Source organism: Semicossyphus pulcher, unplaced genomic scaffold (assembly GCF_022749685.1).
Source record: "Semicossyphus pulcher isolate SPU_LCO1_2020_fin unplaced genomic scaffold, fSemPul1.0.p SCAF_10, whole genome shotgun sequence".
NCBI classification, from domain to species: Eukaryota; Metazoa; Chordata; class Actinopteri; order Labriformes; family Labridae; genus Semicossyphus; species Semicossyphus pulcher.
Genome location: NW_027211604.1, coordinates 16,300,123 through 16,319,951, shown reverse-complemented (window position 1 = coordinate 16,319,951; position 19,829 = coordinate 16,300,123). Strand labels below are relative to the sequence as shown.

The 19,829-nt window shown below is 42.6% G+C and overlaps 1 protein-coding gene across 1 annotated transcript in view; it reads right to left on the bottom strand.

Moving 5' to 3' along the window:
* LOC138596349 (actin-binding LIM protein 3-like) overlaps positions 1 to 19,829 on the bottom strand; it is a 52,602-nt gene that overhangs the window by 11,381 nt on the left and 21,392 nt on the right. Inside the window, exons 5-16 of the mRNA XM_069667940.1 lie at positions 19,583 to 19,709; positions 18,614 to 18,707; positions 17,945 to 18,032; positions 11,558 to 11,616; positions 9,987 to 10,067; positions 9,344 to 9,505; positions 9,126 to 9,155; positions 8,772 to 8,883; positions 8,416 to 8,523; positions 6,092 to 6,142; positions 186 to 323; positions 40 to 104 (exon numbers count right to left, since the gene is read on the bottom strand). Coding sequence (XP_069524041.1) covers positions 40 to 104; positions 186 to 323; positions 6,092 to 6,142; positions 8,416 to 8,523; positions 8,772 to 8,883; positions 9,126 to 9,155; positions 9,344 to 9,505; positions 9,987 to 10,067; positions 11,558 to 11,616; positions 17,945 to 18,032; positions 18,614 to 18,707; positions 19,583 to 19,709 — 1,115 coding nt within the window. The remainder of the gene's footprint in view (positions 1 to 39; positions 105 to 185; positions 324 to 6,091; positions 6,143 to 8,415; positions 8,524 to 8,771; positions 8,884 to 9,125; positions 9,156 to 9,343; positions 9,506 to 9,986; positions 10,068 to 11,557; positions 11,617 to 17,944; positions 18,033 to 18,613; positions 18,708 to 19,582; positions 19,710 to 19,829) is intronic.

The following is a 19,829-nucleotide window of genomic DNA, read 5'->3' as shown; positions in this document are numbered from 1 at the left end:
TATAACAGGCAGAAACAGGAGACTGTCTTCATTTCTTACCTTGTTTATATTGTGATTCCATCCTTCCTCCTCTCCTCCAGACGAAAACCTCCTCACCCTGGAGACTAGTGAGAGAGAGGGAGGGAAAGGTATTGCGTTTGGTGTAAATGCAGAGGTGAGTATTGGGGGAAAAGAGGGAGCTGTACCTTTTGGAGAGCCAGTGTACGGGTAGTAGTTGGAGTCTGGGTGATAAATGTTGTTACAGTTGGAGGTGGAAAGGCGGCTGGAGTTGACGAGGTTCTCATTGGTCTTACTCTTATTGGCTGTTGGAGAGGCAGATAGGTCTACATGACGGAGAGATGGAAGAGAAAGAGAAATGAGAATGTAGTTTTATCAACACAAATTACAAAACCTTTTATCCAAGCATTTTCAGGCTGAGGGGAAAAGTCAACGCAGTAAAAGAATGGTGCTAAAAAGGTTCTGCTTTAACACAAATATGTGTTTGTTTGTTTGTTGGTTTTGCTGTTTAACTAACGTGAGAGTTTTTGTGTCTTTTTGAGTGTGTGCAGGAGAAGACAGACAAAGTAGTGCATTTACTTACAGAGCGGGGAGGGCACAGCAGGGGGGGAGGAAGGGAAGGAGGAGAGGAGAAGCATCAAGAACAAACAAGGGGAAAGAGAACGGAAAGGAGGTCAGAGAAATGTGATGGGATGTGATGCACAGCTTTCAGTGAGCAAGAGAAGACAGAGGAAGGTAGTCAGTGAAGATAACTCAAATGTTTTCAAGGTGTTTAGAGGCCGGACTGTCGTAGAAGTAGATAATATCTTAGTTGTTAAAGGGTGTGAAAAGAGCAAGTCAGTGAAATATGCCAAAGGTCAGACAGATCAATATTTGGACAGTCCAAACTTGCGCTGAACAAAGACATTACACGACATCCAACTGAGCAATCTGTTCCCTCTGTAGGACGGGGGTTTTCCATATTTTTGATGCAGGGTCGCTGCAGGTTTCAAGAAATTAAATGAAAGATATTTTGTGAATAAGTATCAAATGTCTGAGTGTTTTAATCCAAAAAGGTGCAACAGATGTTAATAAATCAAGAAATATGTTGTTCTCAAGCAGGATCTGGCTTAACTTGCACTTCCTCACATTAGATAAGTAACTCTGACTGAAACAATTATTATTTCTAGAAGCAGCTACTTTTTGACTGAAGATCTTTTAGCCCACCCAAAACAGCACAACAAACAAGCTTTGTGTGCTCCTATAACTCTGACCAGGCTGCACAGATTGCATTAGTAGTTATTGGTTCTTTTATGGTTTCATTTTGTTGTTTTGTTTCAGCATGATCAGCTGCAATTCTCTCCAAAATCTAATTAAAAAACAAATGGAAGTTGTGTGAATTTCATAATCAAATACATTTTTAACACCTGTCAAAATATATATACTGTAAGACATTTCAAATTGAGGTTATTGGGCATCTTAAAGTTGTAATTGCAAAGATCTCAGTATTGTTCTCTTAGGCGGCAACCATGGTGATCAACGGTAATTGCGGGAGCACACTTCCCAGATATCCAAACAGTGTTGCATGTGTGACGTCCACGGTTTGCTATGTTTGAAACTCTTGATTTTCCTCGCTGACGGTCGTTTGCCTTCATCTGAACGGCGAATTTGTTTCATTTTCTTTGGATTTTCACTTATTTTTGAAGTTGTATCTGTAGTCATCGATCTTTTCTTTGTTTGTTCAGCCATAGTAGATTACTGTTTACTCACAACACTTGAAGAGAGCGGAAGAGCAGTCGCTTAGCTCCGCCTACCCTCTCTGGCAGACCAACCACTATTGGCTGATGGAAAACGCGTCACTAACTGGGCGCCGCTTGTGATTTTTTCCAGGAAAAGTTGCCACAGACACCCAGTCTGTAATACTGCAAATGCAAATGTTACCTCATTCGGCGACAGATAGTGACTAAACAGACATTTATTTACATGAAAATCTTCGAAATTATTACTGTAAGGGCTTGAAGTAACAATAACATTTCTCTGACCATCAAAAAGTCCTAAATAAACTGGGACAAATGCATCCACCATCTAAAAATGATTCCTTCCATTCATGTTTAACCATCCTTCACCCTGAGTCACAATTTATATCTCTTACACATATCATTAAAGCACAAAGAAAACATGCGTCTCCTTCGTCCACACTGGTCCTTTTCGGTAATATAACCAAACACCTCCTTGAGTTGAGTTGCAGCCAGTTTTCACTAAGACGTACACTATGGTACTAAATAGTTTATATACATGATTATAGTACTTTTATATAAAAACTGCTGTATAAATGATTCATGCTATAAATTCAGATTCTTCCACAGAGCCCAGATCACAGCTGCTCGGACTGAGAGAGAGGAGATTTGTCAGCAGTTTGCAGCTCGGCGTAAATCATCCAGAGGTGTTTCTGAGGAACTGTAACTCTGTCGGTCCTGCCATCTGAGCTCTGATGGATCACCTCCACGCTCGGAGGATTTGGCAGCGCTTCTCTCGGTTTTACTTCAACTCTTCAAACACCAGTGGAATCTATAATCTGCCTACATGACTACAGCTATAAAATAAGTCTGCTGTAGTCTTTCTCCCTGTTTAGTCTGGTGTGGTTCAGTTGGAGGTTAGCTCACAGCAGCTTTGTTGTTTCTCAGGGGATTCATGATATAATGAGGGACATGGTGTGAGGTAAATTCCATAGTCATAATTAGGGATGCAATGACCCGACTTTTTCTTTTCCATACTGTTACTTTACTGTTTAAGGCTGCAAATATGAATTTATATAATAGGCAAATTTCAGCTTCTGTTTCCTCCACTTGGCTTCCTCTTCAGTTTGTCTTTGTCTTCAGTTTGTCAACTGTATGTATTTAAATTTTCAATATGCATCCATCATGTTACTATTAAGTTTATTTATTAAGTTTAACGCTTATTATTCTCTAAATCTTATCCAACAATACTTCACTTCATGACATCTGTAGTGCAAACTACATTTGAGAGAAATATTGTACTTTTAATCCAATACATTTATCTGACAGCTTTAGTTTGTAAGTACTTTGCAAATATAGATTTACATACAAAAAGAATTCCTTGACCACAGGATGTCAAACCGTGTTAATTTTGGCAGCTTCTTTAGTCTTAGAACGAAAATGCTTACGAGTTACGTTTTAGTATTTTTTACCCTTTTAGGTTTTAGCCGACAAAACTGAAATCATTTAAGTCCAATCTTAGTCAATAAAAAGTCACATTTGTAAAGTCCTTTCATCTCTCCTTACATCAGTTGTTTCCTGACGATGTTCTCCCCGGGCAGTATAGATCCTCAGCTGAGGTTATGTATATGGAAACTTCTGGAACGTAACGTTACGCATGTCAAGCCTCAGAACGAAGTCGTGCAGGTACAGTAGCACACCATGCACATTCCTCTCTTACCTTATTTACAGTGGCAGTGTCGGTTTTTACCATTAAAACTTGTCAATCTCAATTACACAGTCTGGCTGAATCAGACAGCCCGTGATCGCTCCTATCAGAGCGGAAGAAGCCCCTTTAAATGCCCCTTTTTCTGCAAGCACATTTTAGTGCCGTCTCGTCTCGTTAATGAAAACAAAACATTCGTGTCGTCTGGGTTTTTATTATCAGCGATTTTTTAGCTCGTCAACCTCTCTTCTTCATCATGGAAAAAAAAGTCGTTTAGCAACATTTGTCGTCATAATTTTCAGTAACGAAATGAACACTGATGTCAAAATTGAGCTTAGACAATCGGTCAAGTAATTAATTAGTCGGTCATAAAACAAATATCAACTGTTAAAATCATTTTTAAAGACTTTTCATTTCATGATTTTTGCTTCAGTTATGGGACAATTTGCAGCCTTTCTGTTGAGTGTCTAACAAAACAAGACATTACAAGATGTCACTTTGATCTCACAGGGGCAATTTACAGTTAATTCAGTACTTTTACTTTTACTGAGGGGACGTTGTCAATACAGACTTTTAATTGTAATGAGACTTTTATTGCAAAGTTAAAATAATTGAAACAAATGTAATCCTAATACAGTGACTACAGAGACAAACTGTTAAAAACTGCTTGTTAGAGCCAAAAAAAGAGGTAAGTAAGCACATTTGATTTATAATAGCACTTTTGTCAGACAGAAGTCACAAAGTGCTTCACACGAATAAATACAATATATACACAGATAAAAGCATAAGCAATAAGGCGGCTCACTGAGCCACATATTAAAAATCATTCAAGACAGACACTGCAACAACAAGGAACGTTAGGTAGGAAAATAAAATAAATGGAACATTCACCATAAGTAGACTGAGTGAAAATAAAGCTACCTGAGTGCCTGTACAAACAGATCCGTCTTTAACTGGGTTTTGACTCAGCAGAGTCAGTAGAGCGTGTAGCTATAGGCAGGGCGTTCCAGAGGCGAGGTGCTACAGCCTCAAAAGCACAATCACCACGAGTCTTAAGGCGTGTTGGTAGAACGGACAGCAGGTGAAGTGTGTTGGACCTTAGAGAACGGGCTGAAGAGTGAGGGCGGATGAGTTCTGCCAAATATTTCGGGGCCTGACCGTGTTAGGGCTCTATGAGCGAGGGTGAGAATTGTGAACTTGATCATATAAGCAACAGGGAGCGAGGGAAGAGATTTCAGTACGGGAGCGATGTGAGACCGTTTGTTTGATCTGCTGAGAGGTCTTGCGGCAGCATTCTGTATCGGCTGTAGGCGATTGAGGGCGGACACGCTGAGTGAGGTGAAGAGAGCGTTACAGTAGTCAGTGCGGGATGATACGAGGGCGTGTATGAGCATCTCAAGCTCAACACTTGAAACAGATCTGAGTTCACTAATATATCATAGATGGTAATAACATGATCCTGTTAGCTGCTTTACATGGCTGTGGAATGATGACGACTGATCAAAAATGATTTCTTAATTGCGCTTAATCGCTGCCTATGTTTACATTTTCCAGGGCAAAAATTTTAAGTAAGTGATACATAGGAAGCAGGAAGAAATTCTTTGTTTAAAACAGCACTTAAGCATGTACAGGACAAAATCAGCAAAGAGATGAGAGGTACGGCTTTGTCCACAGGGGGCGCCAAAATCAACACAAACTGAAAGTTCCCCACAGGAGCTTTAAGTTGTGAGTCATCTTCAGTAGTCCGGTCCCTCATAGCGTTTAGCCCGTTGAATCCTCCCGTACCGTGTATCACACAGCTCGTGGGTTTGTTTTTGTTTTTCCTCTCTCTCCTCCATCTCAGGTGCTCCTGATCAGGTGTTGCAGTGGGTGGCCCTGCCCACATAGTAAAAGGAAGGCCGGAGGACATGAAGCTCTCTCTCTCTCTCTCTCTCTCTCTCTCTCTCTCTCTCTCTTTCTCTTTCTCTCGTGGATTGTTTGATTTAGTGTTCTGGTTCTTACGGCCTTTTCCTGTAATAATGGAGGTCTAGTAGTGTTTCAGGGCTTTGGTTATTAACTTAGTTTCTTTCATCATTTTCTTCTGACTAATGAGCTTTGGATCTGACTTTTTAATTCCAACAAGGTGCACTTAGCGAACAATGACCTTATATTCAACCTTGGAACATTTAAGGAGCAGCACAATACAACACAAGTACAAGACGGAATAAAAAGCATTAAATCCTCTCATTACCCTGCAAGAAGCTGCAAATGTTTGGCTTTTTTTCTTTTGAATTACTTCTCAATGAATAGATTGATCTTCACAGCACTAGAAGGATGTACAATCTGTTGGTCGGTTAACACGCAGCTGAAAAGCTACTATTTGAAACACTCTCTTCAGATTATCAAGTGGCACTCGATAAACTCTGGGACTGAATGTGGCCAGTGATAAACTCCTGCCGCATCCAGCCTGCGGGCTTGTAGAGGAAACGCTTTCACTTCCTCTGAATACTTTCCTTTGAAAGAAGCTGGAGAGGAGGACTGAATGGCACCAGAAGCACCAGATGTGAGACAGACCGGAACTATAATTGAGATTTAGCTCAGATCTTCTTTCTGACTGAAGAACGTACGAAACGAGCGGCCGCCTGACAGGAAGACAGCGCTATAAAAAGCACAACACTGTGAGGAATAGACTCACCTTGTCTTTTATAGATGGGGGCTTTCCTGTAGATGTTGGTTTCCTCTGAAGCTGTGAACAGATACAACAACAGAATCAGCGTTAAACGGAGGGAGGGAGAGTAACCTAGAGTTTGTTATTCATCCCCTCCCAACAAATTAGTTGTATACATTTACAGTCTCCTTAACCATAAAGCTGACAGCACAGGTAATAAACTGCTATGGCGGAGACGGTGCCGTGCATCCAGACGGCCTGACTGACGTGCAGAGAGGCTGATTAATACAGAGTCACAGGCTTATTACTGGAAAGAGCAGCAGATGGCACAGGAATAAAGAAGAGGGAGGAGAGCAGAAGCAGGGTGGAGAGAGCGCTGGATGGAGAGGAGGAAGAAGAAGAGAGTTTCCTGTTCAGCCATTCAGCAACTACATATAACAGTAAATTAAGAATAATCTGTGTGAAAACATGCAGTAAAAAAACCCGTAAAAAATCCACAGAGCGTGACACCAACCCTGCCAAAGTTGGAGGTTTGACTCCCAATGGGCCTTCTACTCTAAATTTGTATGCACTTGTAATGCCGTGATGCACTTTGGATAAAAGCATCCACCAAATACATTTCGCTCAGCGTTGAAAAGCATGAAGGGAGAGCTGTCGCAGGGCTGGCAAGGAATAACAGCCTGAGAAAAGCCGAGGAGAGGGAACACGCAGGGAGAGATGGACTGGAGGCAGGCGGAGGGGATGATGGAGGGAAACCAAATGCACAGCTTGCAGTGAGAAGTAAAGGGGCTTTTAAAAGTGAAGGGGACAAAGACGGAGCGAAGCAGTCAGGGAGGAGAGAGGGGCATTAACTCGATAAAATGAAGGGTTGTTTGAATGTTTAAATAAAGTGGACAGGGACTGGTTGTTAGATTAAAGAGCTCGTATGCTATACAAGAGCGGCAGATCAGCGAGATAAATCAGAGACGTCCCACAGGAGGACACAGAGAGGAGAGCGCTACTGTATGTTTTTATGGATGTTAAGACCTCATTTAAATGAGTCAGAAGACTAAACATATTGAACATATTTTTTACTTTCCTTGTCCTGTTTTGATGGGAAACTTGTTGGGTATCAAAAATCATAGCATCATTTTTTGAGTTATGTCTTTGATAAATGTATTTGTTAAAAAAAGTATTTAAAAAACTATAAATCAACCGATGTAAAGTCCTCACTTTTTCTTGTCTAACAAACCAATTGAAAACCCAAAGATATTGTATTTACTGTATAAAAAGATGGACGACATGACAGCTCCCTTAAAGTGAAGCCAAAACCTCTCTGTCGCCCCCTGCTGACTGGCTGCAGAATAGCTCATAAAGCTCGCCTCCTCCATGTTAACAGATGGGACATGAGTCAAACAAATCAAAATACACGTCACGTTCATGTTTCTCAATCATGGTTTCTGTCACTATAGTTAGTTCTTATCATGCTGATTAATGTCCAAGTGTTTCTCTGACAAGTTCAGTTTGAATTAGTTATTTCATGCTGTCTAAAGGATGATTGACAGCTCTGTTGACAAACACGGCTCCTGCAGCCGATCTGTTCTGGATTAGCAGAGTAGAGGAGAAACAGTGAGAGGAAACGTAACTAAAACAATCACTACAGTCATTGAAGTTTACATATCTGTGAACGTCTGCTTCAGACCAACACGAGAAGCTGTTCTGCTGTTATATATGCCGGCGTGCGGGGTCCTTGCTGTTTTCTTCGGTAAGTTAAGTGTGTGTTGGTTAGCGGAATTGGCTACGGCCGCTCCACCTGCCGATCTCTACTGCGCAACTCTGGCTCCAAATGACGTCACCAACGCAAGATGGCAGCCCCCGCCACGGGGGTATTTTGGCTTCAATTTCTTACAATGAGAGCAGATGGAGAAACATCGTCCATCTATATATACAGTCAATGGTATTTATTATCATATAAAAAAAGCTGAGAGCAGCAAATCTCATATTTGAGAAGCTGGAACCAGAAAACTTTTGAGCACTTTTTTGTTTGAAGTCTTCGCTTGCTTCAGCATTTATAAATATGTGAAATATTTAGTGTATGTGGTAATGAGAGGCAAACAGGTAATGAGGTATGCGAAAAGCTCACTGGAAATGTAGCTGTGTTTCTGTTAGGAGAGCTGGACTGTGGATCTGGGGTCAGGATGTGGGATGGCGTCTTTGCCAGGGTCTGGAGCGTTAGAATCAGAGCTGACAGCCTTAAAAGCATGATGCTGTATCAGTGAAGAGTATAAGTGAATATATGGACTGGGTTGGTTTTGGTCTGACGTGGGGAAATTCAGGTTAGTAAGCAGGTCGGTGGGCACATCAGGGCCTACCTGGCACATGGAAATGCTTGGGGGCTTGGAGGGTGTTGGTGCTGGTGGGTGTGGCACACCTGGGCTCTGGCTGACTGTAATAGGGTGAACTCCTGCCACTCTCACTGCCTGCAGTTAGCCAGCCAATCACAGTAGAGAGACCAAAGCATGAGCAGCAGAAAGGCCCACGAACACGAACAGAAAGACAGACTGATAACGTGATGAATTACATGGTGCAGCAAGGAATTCTGGGTCTCCAAATGGAGCACCACAACACATTGCACCCACTAACAGAGCTGGTGCATCTCGTCAATTAGGGACCACATATTCTGTGTGTGTGTGGGGGACGTGTGTCTTCGCTTGAGTGGGCACATTACCGGGGAGATAACAGTGCAGTGGGGAGCCTCCGTGGCGACTGTGAGCAGGAGAGTCAGTGAAGGCGGAGCTGGAGGAACGCCTCGTTCTCAACTCTACGCCGTCCAAGAGATCCTGGAGGGAGGGAGCGAGAAGGGGAGAAGAATGAGGGAGAGAGGACGTCTTTGAGAAATGTGCTTCATTTACAGCAAATGCGATCAATCAACATAATTTCTACGTCCCTCTCAATCCTCTATTAGAGATCTTCTTTTACATGCAGCATGCTGAGAGTGTTTGACTGCTGTTCCCTGCTCCTTGCAAACAGTAACACATCACATGTTAAGAACGGTGTTTCAAAATTTGGGTGGAGTACTTACATGAGAGTATGGCGACAAAGAGCCCAAAGACTGAATGAGAGGGAGACAAAATACATTTACTGTGACTTATGAGAAACATTTTTTTTTTAACTTCAGAGTTATCACACACAAGAGTTATGGTCAATTTCCTTTTATCTGACTTTTTTAAAGGACAAAATGTTACTCAGACCTGGCTGTCCCTTTTATCATTGATTGTGTGTTTGTGTGTGTGTGTGTACCTGTCCACAGCTGTATCGCTCCAGAGTGTCGTCTGAGAAGTGAGTGTGCGCGTGGTCGGCCTGATAAGGGATGATGTCGGGCCGCTGGATGTCATATATGGCTTTGACCCTGGGCAGAGCCGCCAGCTGCTTATAGTCCAACGCATCACCGTCAGCTTTAGACTGTTTGAGTGTATGAGGCGGAGAGAGAGAGACAGGTAGACACAAGACATTGGGCAGAAATAGTTATTAAGAAAGAAAGAAGGGGTTTTCAAAAACAGACATACACAGACAGGAAGCAAAACTGACAAACATAGAAATACAGAAACATGTTGACAGATGGACAGAGACAGATACACAGAGACACAACATACGGCAGACTGGCAGGTCAGCATGTCAACTTAAAATACCTGAAGGCTTGTCTAAAGACTAAATAAAAAACTGTTTAAGACCAATCTCCTATAAGAAAAGTCAAAAATCACCAAAGAGCTAAATATAGAAAAGCAGGGGATCTGTCTGCGAGCAGCTTGTAGACAGACAGGTTCGACAGAATGAGCTTCAGTGCTTCTGTTGCTGTGGATTATACTTTGATTGAAAGCCGGGACAGTGACAGCTGAGGACGAAACCATAATGTTTCCAGTGTAACCGTGACGACGGTACTCACGCAGATGAGCCGGTGAGGGGAGCCAAGCAGAGGAGAGGAGTTTGTGGGAGAAATGGACGCCGTCTCAGAGGTTCGTCGCAGCTGGTGGGACGAATGAGGAGGTCAAAGGTCAAAGCAAAGTTAGCGTAAATACAACAGCCATTTAGATTTTAAATAGATAAAAACAATTATGTTGAAGACATAATCCACACGTCTATAATTCTGACCAATATTCGACCTGTATCAGTTCTTGTAAATTGCAACTTCCTGCATATAGTAATATAGTAAGTAAAAATACACTGATCAGCCATAACATTATGACCACCTGCCTAATATTGTGTAGGTCCCCTTTTGCTGCCAAAACAGCCCTGACCTGTTGAGGCATGGTCTCCACTAGACCTCTGAAGGTGTGCTGAGGTACCTGGCACCAAGACGTTAGCAGCAGATCTTTTAAGAGCTGTGAGTTGTGAGGTGGGGCCTCCATGGATCGGACTTGTTTGTCCAGCACATCCCACAGATGCTCGACTGGACTGAGATCTGGGGAATTTGGAGGCCAAGTCAACACCTTGAACTCATCGTCATGTTCCTCAAACCATTCCTGAACCATGTTTGCAGTGAGGCAGGGCGCATCATCCTGCTGAAAGAGGCCACTGCCATTAGGGAATACTGTTTCCATGAAGGGGTGTACTTGGTCTGCAACTATCTTTAGGTAGGTGGTCCGTGTCAAAGTAACTTCCACATGAATGGCAGGACTCAAGGTTCCCCAGCAGAACATATGATTCATCAGACCAGGCCACCTTCTACTTGCTCCGTGGTCCAGTTCTGATGCTCACGTGCCGATTATAGGTTTTGTCTGTGGACAGGGGTGAGCATGGACACTCTGACCGGTCTGCGGCTAAGCAGCCCCATACACAACAAACCTTTGATGCACTGTGATCTGCCACCTTTCTATCAGAACCAGCATCAACTTTTTCATCAGTTTGAGCTACAGTAGCTCTTCTGTCGGATCGGACCACACGGGCCAGCACTCCCCTCATGTATCAATGAGCCTTGGCCGCCCATGAACCTGTCGCCTGTTCACTGGTTTTCCTTCCTTGGACCACTTTTGGTCGGTCCTGACCCCTGCAGAGCGGGAACACCCCACAAGAGCTGCAGTTTTGGAGATGCTCTCTCCCAGTCGTCTAGCCATCACAATTTGGCCCTTTGTCAAAGTCGCTCACATCCTTATGCTTGCCCATTTTTCCTGCATCCAACACATCAACTTCGAGGACAAAATGTTGACTTGGTGCCTAATATATCCCACCCACTGACAGAGGACATTGTAGCGAGATAATCAATGTGATTCACTTTACCTGTCAGTGGTCATAATCTTATGACTGATAGGTGTATGTGTGCAACATTTTTTGGTCGTTAAGGGCAAGACTTTTTTTTAAAATTAAACTTTTTTTATACGTTTCTTAGCATGCAAACATCAATGCTGCTTGTAAACCAAGAACGACAAATTTTAGAGGAGAGATGAAGAGAAACACACAGAGGACAGCTAAAGAAATAGAGGAGAGCAAGGGGTTGTGGGTATTTTAAGTATCGCTCACCCTCAGTTTTCTCTCCAGCCGAGCTGCTTCTTTACACATGGGGTGCCAAACCTCTGAACCTGCAGACAAACAAACACACACAATCTTAGCTCTGTGTTTACTGTGTGGGCAGCAGCCTTCCAGTTTTATGGGATCCTATGAAGAGTAGATCAGCCTTTCTCAAGTGCATCAACATCAATCAACAACACACAGACACACACACACACACACACGGCTGGTATAAGGCGGTGGAGGCAGTTTGTCTGGTCTGAGGACAGAGGATGTTAGTCTTCTTGTCTCCAGATAAACAGAGAGGGAGACAGAGAGAGGGAGAATGTGGCTCGAGGGCTGGAAGTGCAGGTCGGTCGACCACTTTGGTGCAGGCATAAACATCTCAAAAACTATGCGTGGGTTGTAACTTTGGACATTCATGATACCCGGAGGATGAATACCAATGAGGTTGTGGCTTTAAGTGAAATGTCTCAGTAACTGTTGGATTGGTTGCTATGATAATTTGGTACACACACACTTTCATGTTTCCATTATTAAGGTAATCATTTGTTGATCCCTTAAAGTCGAGCTGAAACGGCATTTCGAGAGTATCTAGCTTCCGTATCGTGACGTATTTCAGGACGTGCAGGCGGGACATATCATTAGAGGGATTTGATTTGATCGTTGAGAAGTGGGCGTAGACAGACGTTCTCCACAGCGCAGTAGCTAGCTAACTGACTGAGTGTTCTTGGTGTTCTGCGGCTAAATGTTGCAGATTGATTGGTTGAAATTGTTTGGTGCCTGCTTATGTAAGCACGTGTGAAATTTAGTTTTACTGGAAGAAAAAATGATCGGATTTTGATACAAGAATACGAAGAAATGGATTTTCTGTATTTGTTTTGGCCTATATTGTCAAATAGATGCACAATATTAGCGGGGATGTGATCTAAAAGGATTAAAATGACATTTTTCATTTCACCTCGACTTTAAAGCGAGAGTGGGTAATTTATCAAATCAGCATTTTTGATTTTTTTCACATCCTGACAGTTTTCTTTGTAAAATTACATTTAATTAAAGCAAATATTAAGCAAACAGAGCAACTTAAACAGGTAAAGCACGCCGTTAGTGGACACAGGCCCTTAAGTGTCTAACTTACAAACAACGTACAATATTACACAAGCTGCCTTCACTAAGTGTTTTTCTTTTTAATTTTAAAAATGCCAACTTATTGGACACAATGTGCATACAGATACTTTACACAGAACCACTGCTCTGACAACATTGTGCTTAAGCCATCCCAACTATGGTTTTTAAGGTGACCTGAGAGAAACAGTAAAGACAAATGGAGGTGAAGAGAGGAAGGAAGGAGTTGGCCTGAGGGAAAAGAGAGAAAACGGTGAAGAGGAAACTTTACTGTGGAGCAAAGGAGGAAAGAGGGAACAAATAAAGGCTTAAAGATCGAATTCATAACAATTAACCACTAATGCCAGGATGTGATATTATGTAGATCTGATAGTGGTAATGAACGTCATATATCTGCTCTGAACACACACACACACACTGTGTGGCCTCGGGGCATCGCAGGCCAACAGAATGGACTCAGTTAGCTGATCATGACTCTAATATACAACCTATATCAACACCATAAATCTGACCTGCACGCACACACACACACATGGACAAGCACAGACACAAAAAGTAGACTACACACACGAGCAACAAACACACACTCGCACACAAAATCAATACAGTAGACAGGAAGCATGCGTGGTGATTCAGTGCACCCCCGTCCCACCCACGCTGCTCGGCTCTGCTGCTGAACAGATGTACGGCCTTGGACTTGGGATCCTTTCTCTGCTGGTGAGGAGAATCTCAATGTGCAGAACACAGCAGTTCAACACACTGAGCTGCAGAGAGCTCCTGAGAAGATTAGCTGGAAATTTGTCACAAAATAAAACATTTGAATAAGTTGTTCTGTCATTTTCTGTAGGATTGAAGCTTAAACTAGACGGACTGATGTTTTTCCTGTTTCAGTAACTTTATGCAAAATGAGGTTCATCAGTGGACAGAACGGACCTCCTTATCTTCACTGGTGATATTCAAAATGAGGGATGAAGGCAGCCAGTGAGATCTAGATTAGCTGTATTGACATTTGTGTGTATATCAGTTGAAATTGTAGAACTGTGAAGCAGCAGATATGTTAATGGCCTTGGGCGCTTTGCTCTTTGCTGAATCATGCTGCCACGACAAACAGCATGCAGATCAGTATGTAATGTTACTGATCAGACATGTACTGTTATTTATTCCACTCATTTTTACACTTTTTGAGGGAGTAACAAAAGAGTTGAAGATGCAATCAGTTTGTAATTGGAGGTAGTGATATTTCTCTTTGATGCAACTGATTTTACCAAAACAACAAATCTTTGTCACCACTGATCTGTCAACTCTGTCCAGAAATACAACAATATGAAGGCTTCAAATCACAGATATTTTTTTGCCTCTTGGATGATACAAAAATAAGAATAAATCCTCCTTGTTATTAAGAATCGATACTGTAACCTTTTAAGCTTGAAACATATTATTGATTGTAGACCTGGATTTTTTCTCAAGCAGCTTAATAGGATAAAATACCTGACGCCATTAAAATAATAATCTTGAAGATTTTCATGTTAATAAATGTCTGTTAAGTCTCTATCTATCCCAGAATGAGGAAACACAATGGTCTGTGGCCCACTGATGAAAGCCTTTGCATTTGCAGAATTACAGACTGGCTGTCTGGTGGGATTTTCGCCCAGTTAGTGACGTGTTCTCCATCACCCAGCAGTGGTTGGTCTGCCAGAGAGGGTAGGCGGAGCTAAGCGACCGCTTTTCCGGTCTCTGCAAGTGTTGCGAGTAAACAGTAATCTACTATGGCTGAACAAACAAAGAACAGATGGATGACTACAGATACAACTTCAAAAATAAGTGAAAATCCAAAGAAAAAGAAACAAATTCGACGCTCAGATGAAGCAAACAGTCTAAAAAGGAAAGCGACCGTCAGCAAGGAAAATCAAGAGTTACAACTGTAGCCAACCGTGGACGTCACACATGCATCACTGTCTGGATATCTGGGAAGTGTGCTCCCTCTATAACTGTTTATCACCACAGGTGGCGCCAAAGAGAACGAAACTGAGACCTACGAGATTGGAACATTAAACTTGCTTATTAATATAACAGTTGAGAAAAGTAGAGGAAATAAACTCATAACTATGAGAGTCAATGAGCCGTCTGAATTATGTCTTCAGTAGAAACACAGTTGTTGGTTATACTTTGTTTTCTAAATTAAATGTCTCTTTTTTTTAATGACAAATAAGGAATATTATGATGGTGCAGTGGTTGCCTCACGCCTGGAAGGTTCCTCGTTCGAAAAAAGTTCGGGCCTTTCTGTGTGGAGTTTGCACGTTCTCCTCGCCCATGCATGGGTTCCCTCCGGGTACTCTGGCTTCCTCCCACAGTCCAAAGACATGCTCGTTAGGATCATTAGTAACTGTGAATGTGAGCGTGAAAGATTGTCTGTCTCTGTGTGTCAGCCCTGTGATTGAATAGCATTCAGTCCAGGGTGTACCCCGCTTCTCACAGAATGACAGCTGGGATAGGCTCCAGCCCGCCTGTTGCCCTGAACAGGATAAGTGGTATATATAATGGATGGATGGATGGAACAAAGAAAGGAATATTTAGACATCAATTCGGTAACTTGTAGTGGGAATTTCTACAACAAATACAAATGAAGACAGTTCAAAACGAGTGTGGGGTTGAATATTTGAACAACCTGTTACAGTGGAGCTGTAACTTTTATGGAAACAGAGTGAACTTCAGATTTAAATGCTGAGTAATGAAAACAACTGAGAGAACATCAAACTATTTCCATCCATTTATCTGTTTTAGGAGCTGATTTTGAGATTCAAGATTAAAACATTAAAGGGTCTACATCCACACTTACACACACACTCACACACACCACTTCTTATTCCAAACATGCATCCTGAGATTGATTGCAAGTGTGTGAGCGTGTGCATGTGAGTTGTAATTGAGTGTGTCTCACAAGGGTGATTGCTCAGCCCTCCTACATGTCTCAAGTCATCAAAAGGAGTGAATGTAACCTTGGGGCAGCTCGCTGGAGCTCAGCACACACGCAAACACACGCCTGCATTCATATGCAGACACACCAATGTGCAAACATGCTTTGATGCAGATACACTTGCATACATGGGGAAATGACGCATGTATGCTTTTACAGGCATAGATTAAAATGCACACACACATGGACTTCAGGTAAAATATGCAAATGCTTGGTTTTACTGTTCCTGGGAGCGAGCGAGCGAGCAGCAGAATGTCAATGAGGTGAAACAGGAGGTGTCGACTTGTGTGGCGACTGTGGTACACTGTGTGTCGGCCGCATGGTACGGTACAGTAACTCTACAGTTAATCTGGATTAAACACAGTCCGGCCAAATCATCTGTGCTACACGAAAGGTCTGTTTCCTTTGTGATAAGTCCTGACGTCTCTACCGGTGCTGTTTCACCTTTATCTTAAAGAAACATCTTTGCAGTTTCAAGGTTCAGATGTTCATGTGTGGCCTGTTTACACAACACATCTCCCACAGTGTGTTTATATGCAGCTGATTTGCATTAATATCGTGTTGTCTGCTTGTTTTTCCTGAACAGATCAGACATGTAAACTCAGCTTACATGCAAAGTCAGTAAACTCTTTTAAATGCCATTTAAAATGTTAGATGTTAACTTTCACCTCATGGCTTTGTTTCTTTGCTAAATTGTGTCGTTTTATTTTTGGGATTTTATTAACTACTATTATTTTCTTGAATTGTAAAGCAGTTTGTTACTTTGTTTTGAAATGTTGTTGTGACTTATTATTATAACTCTCATGTTCATATTGTATTTTTCTGCATATAGTTCACAGCCAACTTTTCCAAATTGTTTTTCCTGCAGTAGTTAAAGTGATAATCTTGAAGATTTCAGTTTCATTCTCTTTGGCGGCACCTGTGGCGATAAACGGTAATTGCGGGAGCACACTTCTCAGATATCCAGACAGTGTCGCATGTGTGACGTTCACGGTTGGCTCCGGTTGTAACTCTTGATTCTCCTCGCAGACGGTCGCTTTCCTTTTCAGACTGTTTGCCTTCATCTGAGCGTCGAGTTTGTTTCTTTTTCTTTGGATGTTCACTTATTTTTGAAGTTGTATCTGTAGTCATCCATCTTTTCTGTGTTTGTTCAGCCATAGTAGATTACTGTTTACACTAGAAAAACAGCCACTTTACACACGTGTGTTTCTTGTGTTAGCTCCGCCTACCCTCTCTGGCAGCCCAACCACTGCTGGCTGATGGAAAACGCGTCACTAACTGGGCACCACTTTTTGATCTTTTCCATGAAAGTCACACCAGACAGCCAGTCCATAATACTGCAGATGCAAAGGCTTTCATCAGCGGGCCATAGGCTCAGTCACCATTATGTTACGTCATTCGGTTATAGATAGAGACTTAAACAGTTATTCACATGAAACTCTGTGGCTATGGTGTGTTTCAGATGAAGGTCAGGAAAGGTCACAATCATGGTTGTATAATTAAATGACCTTGCTGTTTCCTCGTGTAAAATACACGGGACTTAACACCTCTTTATTGCACTGGCTCTCGATGTTGCCTGTTTATCACAGACTTGCAAATCACATGTAGTTTAGCACAAACTTGAATGTTCCTCCTGAACATATTTGCTAATTAACAGCAGCTTAACAGTAACATTTGTATTCTTAGTAAAAACATGAAAATGAAAAATGTTGCCATGCGGTCAAGAAGTTTTACCATCAAATCAACGATTGAGCTCATTAGCTGAAATTACTCTAATTTAATTTGTAAACTGGAGCTCCTGGATGATTCAATTTGGACCTCCGGTGAGGTCGGCTTCATTCCGATTAATTCTGTCAGGGGCAGCAGAATAATGGACGCAGCTGAGGCGGAGGTTGAGAGGTAATTGACTCCAGCCTTTGTGTGTATCAGGGAGACATCAACAAGGGGAAGGGGTGTGTGTGTGTGTGCATGTGTGTGCATGTGTGTCTTTGCCACTGAGTGTTATATGTGAGATCAATAACCTTTAAAAGTGTGCTTTGTTAAAAGCAGTCATCTATCAGGTGGCCGTGTACTGCGCTCTAACTCGCCTCTCACACACAAACACACACGCACACTCTTCCACAGCTGCAGACACACTCAGGCCATCTGGATACTTGCAGGGTTCAGCTAATTCAATAGGTGCTACAAGTCTATTTTTATGCACAGCAGCTGTACACACACACACACGTCTAATAATCAATTCTATTACTATCACTCATATGGGCCATTTGTTTGGCTCTCCTGACCTCTTTTCACCTCACCTGTGATGTACATTTCCTCTCCTTCCAGGAACATCATGTGGCAGCGGGAACACTTGGCACAGCTGGGATGGTAGCGCTTTCCACCAGCCTGCAGGAGAGGTAGGGGAGGAAAGGAAAAATAGGAAAGGAAATGAAAGGAAAATGAAGGATATGGAAAGACAGGATTGGAGAGGAACAGGAAAAGGAAGGACAGGGGATGAGAGGAAAGTAAAGAAAAGAAAGGAAAGGGAAGGAAGAGGAGAGAGAAGGGAGGAAAGGGAAGAAAAGAACGTGACAGAAAAAGACAAAAGTGAGAGGAAATAAATTAGGCAGAGAGAAGCAAAAGCAGATGACACAAACGAGGAAACGAGAAGAGAGTGGAGATAAGAAACAGAGAAAAACAATGAGGAGTGACGAATGGCGAGAGTGGCGATAAGAAACAGAAAAAAACAGAAGCAGAAGATTGGAGAGTGAAGCTTTGTTGGATTTCCAAAGCTGCGTCGTCATCAGTCAACACTTCAGTCACTTTAAGAGGGACAGCTGCGCTTTTTCACAGCTTTTTATAGACCGACACACACACACACACTTTCTTTCACAGAGACAAAAATCACACACTTTGTCCTGCTTGGTCCAAATCGTCTGTTACACACACACACACACACACACACAGATCTTTACAAATGGGCTCACCTCCAGCACTCTGCCGCTGATGTACCTGTTGCAGCTATCGCACCTGATCCCAAACTGGGTGTGGTAATCAGTCTCACAGTACGGGATCCCATCCCTGCCAGGAACAAAACATCAAAACAGCAAATTACAGCCTGGCTTTGTGCAGCTATTATTTACCTAGTAACACATTGGTTTTTTTTAAACCTGAGTCAAAGTACATGAATCATCAACTGGAGCTAAAACAAAAGGGTCCTGCGATATTCACACAAGGTTTAACTTGTGATGTTTAAATAGATACTGAGGGTGTCAGTATAGAGTATAGAGTTTAGATTAGATTCAACTTCATTATCACACACATAGCAGACAACGAAATGCAGTTTAGCATTTACCACAAGTACAGAAAGCAGTTAAGTAATAAAAAATGACATACAGATCATATGGAAATGGAGCGACGCCTGCGAGCTAGTTGAGGCAGGCAACTCGAGCTGCACTGATTTCACACCTGACATGCGTCACTCTCCACAATCACCTGACAAACACTTCCTCCCAATTTGGCGCTCTTTTTAAGCTGCAAGATTGCCAGTCTCTCCCTCTGCTCATCGCCATCGCTGCCCTGCACCAGTACTGCTCTCGTACTCTCAGCCCCACCACCAACCCCAGCATCCACCCTGCAGGCTCCGGCTGGAGGGTTAAGATATCATCCCATCACTCCTCTAATTTCTGCATGTAAAATAAATCTGCGAGGAGTGATGAGGTGGGAGCCGAGACGGCAAACACAAGCTGTGTTCTGCTGCAGTAAACATTTCAAACTAGTGACAGGTTGATATTAATACACTAAAATAGGGGTGCTGTGTAGCTCTGTTGGTAGAGCAGGAACCCCGTATACAGAGGCGCATCGGCCGCCTGTTCGACTCCGACTTGTGGCCCTTTGGGGCTTTTCTACCCCTCTCTCTCTCTCTCAAACCGCACACGTGTGACAAAGACACCTACTTGCTGATGTACTCTCCAGTGAGCGCACAGCCGCACGTCCGGCATTTAAAACAGCTGACGTGCCACTGTCGCTCCAGAGCCAGCAGAGACTGACCCTGTTTGATCTCCTCACCGCAGCCGGCACAGTCTGGAGGAGAGGAGAGGAGAGGAGCAGGTAAAAAAAACAGCAATGATATAAAACACATTAACATGTTGAGCTTCTTTCGTCCCTCCTGTCTGCCCTTGCCTCTTTACTCTGTCAACCTCT